We start from the raw sequence: 6,000 nt of genomic DNA, 5'->3' as shown, positions 1-6,000 counted from the left end.
GACCCCGGTGCTCTTTCCTGCCAAGGCAGGGGGTCGGACTAGATGATCTTCCTAGGTCCCTTCCGACTCTAGCTACTATGAAACTATGAAGAGCTTGACTGTAGTAGGCTCCTGCTCATAGGCCCTGATGGCATGAAGTCTGCCTAGCTGGGCCTGGAGCTCAGTCACCTGGGACTCCACGGACCTCACTAAAGAACATACCCCACAAGTGGGGGTGACCTTGCTCTCATTTCCAGTTGCTGGAAACCATGCCAGGCAGCCCCCGCAGCCTGGAGCCAGGGGCTCCGTCTGGGTGGAGGCCAGAACCATGGTTTTTGTCTGGGTGGAGGCCTCGGTGGTGCAAGGGAAAGGAGCACCAGCTGGGGCCGAGGTGGGAAGCTGTGGGGTATGATGTGTTCCTACCACTGTATGGTAATAAGCTATGCTACTAGCCACGAACTGGCTTGCAAACTGCCTGCAAACTACTTCCCCTGTTTGCAGTCCCTGTTCGCTGGCTCTCTGGTCACCTGGGAGGTCTCCTGGGGAGGCTTCACCCCTGCTGCAACCTGGACCACAGAGCATGGCCCTAGCCCAGTCTCAGAGCAGCAGTATGGAGCTAGCACCATTGCTACAGGGCCAGGCTGGAGCCATGTTCTGTGCTCCAGGCTGCAGCGGGACTGAAACCTGCTAGCATCAGAACAACAGGTAAAGGGAGTATGGTAGGAGAGAACTGGCACAAGGTGATGAGGGGAAGATGGGGTGATGGGGGCCTGTGACTGCAAGGAAGGATTGGGAGGGTACAGAGGTTGCAGGGAGCAGGTACTAGAACAGCTGCCTGCCCCACACTGCTTCATACTCTATTCCAAGATGAGGGACCACCCCCATGTTAAGTGGAGTGTAGGGGTAGAGGGTGGACACACACACACCTTGTCTTGAAATTCAGTAAATACAGTATATTTGTTTTCGCTCAGATCTTAAAAAACAATAATATAGCCCTAGACCCCTAGCACATTAGTACATTTTTAATTAGAGAAAAAAAATGCACTGTGTTATGTGAGGATGTACCACTCCAAACCACCTGTACTCCCTTCTTCAAAATCCAAAGTCTGCCCGGGGATCTTTCCATTTCCCTGCAAGAAATCAGCACAGTAAGCATGCACATTGCACATTCCTGGATTAGAACACAAGGATGAAGGGACAAAGTAATGACCTCTGGGGATGAAACACTGCTCCTGGGAGATACAAATAGGATTCACATTCTACTGCTAAAAAGAAGTATTCTCAGCATGTTCACCCCCCATCTACTCACACCATCCCCACAATCCTACCAGCCTCTGCCCCTCTCAGGCCCCTCCAATACGAGAGTACCTTACAAACACTGACATCTCCACTATAACAACATCCATGTACAGAAGCTTCCAGCACGTGGAATCCTCCCAGTTTTCTGACAAGGCCTATGCTTTTCACCCGCCATGATAACCTGTGCAATGGAAATGCTATTCGTGCTAGCCATTCCAAGCATTTGTCTGTGACTACTGCAAGTAAGAGAAACCACAGACTTTCATGGGATAGGAAGGACACAAAGGGGACAAGATCAAGATCATGCATTACAAGTTTTATAGTCAAAGAGACTCCAGAACTTCAATGAGCCTTCTTGCAGCTTGGAGGGGGGAAGGTGCAGCTCCTATTGCTGCGCGCACCCTGGGAAGGCACGGGGGAGGAGGGTGTAGGGGGAGGAGCATGTGTCCCTGGATTTGCACAGGGCAAGGCAGGCAGGCTGCAGTTATGGGCTGGAGCTGTGGCTGCACAGGGCTCTTCTTGCTGGGGGCTGGGCTTGAGGCAGGGGCTAGACAGGGCTGCAGCCACCCCAAATTTCACCATAGCTCCCTCCCAGTGCTGCCACCACCATGCACCTAGTGCAGCCCTGGCTTTTCGCAGCTCAACCCCTGCCCCCCTCAACACACTGGGAAGAGCTGGGGCTGTGCTGGGAGCAGCGCTATGGTGAAATTGGGGGTGGCTGGAGCCCCCGCCCTGAGCCCATCCTCTGGCAAGAAGAGCCCAATGCAGCTCCAGCCTGCCTGCCCCGCCCAGATCCTGGGGCACATGCCCCTCCCCGCCCCATGCCCTCCTGGGTGTGCAGTGAGGGGAGGCCCACCCCCCACGAACTGCAGGTCTGTCCCGTGCCCTGCCCTGGCTGGGCAGTGCCTACCCCTGCCCCCTCCCTCACTGTGAGAGGGATCTGCACCCCCACCACCCCTTCCACCATAACAAACTTACCAGCTGGAGGCAGCTCTCCACACTGTATCAAAAATGGGATCAGTATTGGCTGACATACCTCCTTAAAAACTGAATATTGGTAATGGCCCCAAAAATCTCTATTGGTGCACCCCTACCTTTATCTCCTGCTCCTAAGGTCAATGGATGTTCTGAGGAATCAAAGTACATCAGCAGCATATTTCTGCCCTGCTCACCTCTGACTCGGTCCTTGTTCGCAAACTCCTTGCATTCCTCTTTGAGATGGATGATTATCTTAGTCCCAGTTCTGACACCAGAAGCTTCAGCAATCTCAAATATTCCTGACCTAGGATTAGAAACATACCACTATATATAACCCTCCTTCCAGGGAATGTTCATTAATAAGGCAAAGGGAAAAATGTTTTAACAATGAGGACAAGCGCTCGCAGCATCCAGCTCCCACTATAATTCAGGGAGAAATGGGCACTTACAGGCTTCTTGTACCTTTGAAAAAAATCAACCCTAAAAGCATTTGCTTGTAACAGGAACTACCAAATGCAAGCTCTACCAACCTTAACATAGGGTGGGGAAGGGAGGTACCAGAATGCAGACACTACTGGTCCTGGCATACAATGCTTCAAAATAATACCAGCAGCCTTTACTGAGTGATAACACATTATTACACTGGGTCATTTAGTTTAAAAGGAAGAGAAAAATTAGCCTTGACAGAAAAGGTTCTTTGGGTAAATGTGGTATCTTTTCTTAGACAGAAAAGGTTCTTTGGGTAAATGTGGTATCTTTTCTTAGACTAATGAAAGAACTTTGACCAAAAGAACCTTGCTGCCTATGTCCTTAGACCACAGCTATAACCAACACCCGCAAAATGTCACAATCTCGTACATTTCAAATAAAAGGACTTGCAACCCTCAATCTCCTGCCAAGCTGCCTGGGCAGTTTCATAGTTCACAGTTCTTTGTTGATCCAAACCTGTGGGCCCCAACCTATGATTATTTCCCTGAATTACAGTGAGGCAGCTGCACTCTGCTACAGATGCCCTTTGTTGCTGAATTCTAGCACTGATGGTCACTTCCACGCTGTCTTGTTCAAACACCTGCCTTCGGACTGGGGATGACAGGCCATGATGAGCAACACCAGTGAAAGGCACAGGAGTGGCAGGCAACACTCCAGTGATCCTAGCAGGAGGATTACAGCATTTTTGTGGTTCATCAAATTAGCATTTAGCACAATGGAACTTTGACCTGCTATACTGCTTTTATTATAAAACAGTTTTCAGGGATTTGTAACTCAGCATATTCTTTCTCCCCAAGGGCTTTTAATAGAATACAGTTTTCCGCCTCTAGGGCTCCATCTTAACCCAGTCCCAGATCTGCAGTAACTCAAGATTATGGCACCTGACAGACATCCTATAGCCTGCATGAAAAAAGTTGGTCGTTCACACCTCAAAGTTCAGTTTCAGAGTAGCTAGGGTCAGGAGGGACCTGAACAGATCATCTAGCCTGATCCCCCTGCCACAGGCAGGAATGAATGCTGGGTTCACAAGACCCCAGACAGGTGATCATCCAACCTCCTCTTGCAGGGGCGAGGACCACCACCCTAACTGTAAAATACTGCCACCTGATCTCTAACCTAAACCTATTCTCCATCAGCTTATTACCATTGTTCCTCGTCACCCCAGGTGGTGCAGGGGAACAAAAGGGCTCTAGCTATTTGCTGTTGATCTCCCCTGATGAGTTTGTAGGCAGGCACTAGGTCCCCCCTCAGCCTCCTCTTGCTGAGGCTGAACAGGTTCAGGTCCCTCAGTCTCTCCTCGCAGGGCCTGTCCTGCTGCCCTTTCACCAAGTGGGTGAACCCTCTCCAGGCTGGCCACATCCCTCTTGAAGTGCGGTACCCAGAACTGGATGCAGTACTCCAACTGTGGCCTGACCAGTGTTGCACAGAGGGGGAGTATCACCTCTCTGGACCGGCTTGAGATGCACCTTTGGATGCATGACAAGGTATGGCTGGCCTTGTTGGCTGCGGTCTGGCATTGGCAGCTCACTTCATCTCGGAGTCAATAATGCCTCCAAGATCCCTTTCTGCCTCTGTGCTTTCAAGAAGGGAACTTCCCAGCCTGCATGTATGCTGTGAATTTCTTCTCCCAAGGTGCAGCACCCTGTATTTGTCTATGCTGAACCCCATCCTATTCTCGTCTGCCCACCTTTGTAGTCTGTTTAAATCTATTTGCAGCCTCTCTCTCCCTTCAAGTGTGTCCACCTCACCCCACACCTTAGTGTCTGTCATCAGCAAACTTGGACAGCGTGCTTTCCATCCCCTCATCCAAATTGCTGATAAAGATGTTAAAATGTGGGCCTGAAGACCAAGCCCTGGGGTACCCCACTGCTCACATCTCACCAGGGTGAGTACAACCCGTCCACCACTACTCTCTGGGTGCGCCCCATCAGCCAATTTTTTACCCATCCAACTGTGCAGGCATCAATGTCACAGTCATTTAATTTATTGATGAGGTGGGAGACAGTGTCAAAGGCCTTAAAGTCCAGAAAGACTATGTCCAGGGCAACAGCATCATCCAAGGATTTAGTCACCTGGTCATAAAAGGCAATCGGGTTCAAAGGCAGGTCCTGCCTGACCAACCTATGCTGATTGCCCCTGAGCATGATCTCCCCTGCAGGCCCCCCCCAGATGTGCTCCTTGATGACTCAGAGAGGGCTTAAGATCACATATATACCAGCAGTACAGAAGGCCACTGTGGTTGCACCTCAAGAGAAAAACTAAGAGCCGAAGAGCTGACCTGACCATGGAGACTGAATTTCCCTTTCAACCCTGGAGTCTCTGCAAGGCAAGACTGAGATTTACTGGTCGGGATGGAGAAAAAGAAGGTAATGTTGTCTTTGAATCGTTCTTTCTAGAGGTGCACCGATACACCAGTCCCATATTGTATTGGCATCAATAAAAGGAAAATTGACATTGTCGACAATCAGCTTATCAGACACATCAGCCAAAAAAAAGTCACTGAAAAATGCCGTATGCATGCATGCAGCCCAGCACAAAGGCAGCCAGAAGCACAACCCAGCAGCTTGGAGAGCAGCATCTGGTTGGTAAGTCTGTTATTGGGTATGGGGCAGACTGAGGTACCTGTGGTAAGGGGAGTGGGGCTGGCACTGGGGAAGGCACTGCCCAGTGGGGCGAGGCAGAGCATGGGATGAAGCTGTGAGCGGCTCATCTGGGGATGGGATGCAGCTCCCGCTGCTGCACACACACCAGGAGAGGACTGGGCTGGGGCTGCACTTGGGTTGGCATTGGGAGCAGGGCTATTGGGGGGGTGGGGAGAAGGGGATTACAGCCACCTCAAAATTCACCATAACTGCCCTGTAGCAGTGCCACTGCCACCTGCCCCAAGCATAGCCCCAGCCCAACCCGCCCATCCAGGAAGAGCTCAGCGCAGCACCCAGCCCCAGCCCGCAACGGCAGCCTGCCCTCACCCCACACACAGATTAGGGGGCACATGCCCCACACCCCGGCTGCCCTGGGGTGCATCCAGTCCCCCCACCACAGATAAGCTGTGTCTCTGTCCTATGCCCTGCCCTACTCCCTCCCTCCCTCACCGTGGGAGCTTCAATCCTTTCCCCACCACCTTGCCCCTTCCTCACAACAGACCGCTCTCCAAGCTGCCAGGTTGCATATCAGCAATCAGATCAGTATCAGCCGATATGGCTCATTAAAAATCGGCTATCAGTATCAGCCCAAAAATCTTTATAGGTGCACCCC

The 6,000-nt window shown here is 51.4% G+C and overlaps 1 protein-coding gene across 1 annotated transcript in view; it reads right to left on the bottom strand.

Moving 5' to 3' along the window:
* Window positions 1-6,000, bottom strand: part of TRAP1 (TNF receptor associated protein 1) — a 51,990-nt gene that overhangs the window by 21,765 nt on the left and 24,225 nt on the right. The window contains exon 7 of the mRNA XM_019540015.1: window positions 2,451-2,560. Within this exon, the coding sequence (XP_019395560.1) occupies window positions 2,451-2,560 (110 nt within the window). The remainder of the gene's footprint in view (window positions 1-2,450; window positions 2,561-6,000) is intronic.

Source organism: Crocodylus porosus, unplaced genomic scaffold, assembly GCF_001723895.1.
Source record: "Crocodylus porosus isolate Cpor-Errol unplaced genomic scaffold, CroPor_comp1, whole genome shotgun sequence".
Taxonomy (NCBI): Eukaryota; Metazoa; Chordata; order Crocodylia; family Crocodylidae; genus Crocodylus; species Crocodylus porosus.
This window is presented reverse-complemented; position numbering and strand designations above follow the sequence as displayed.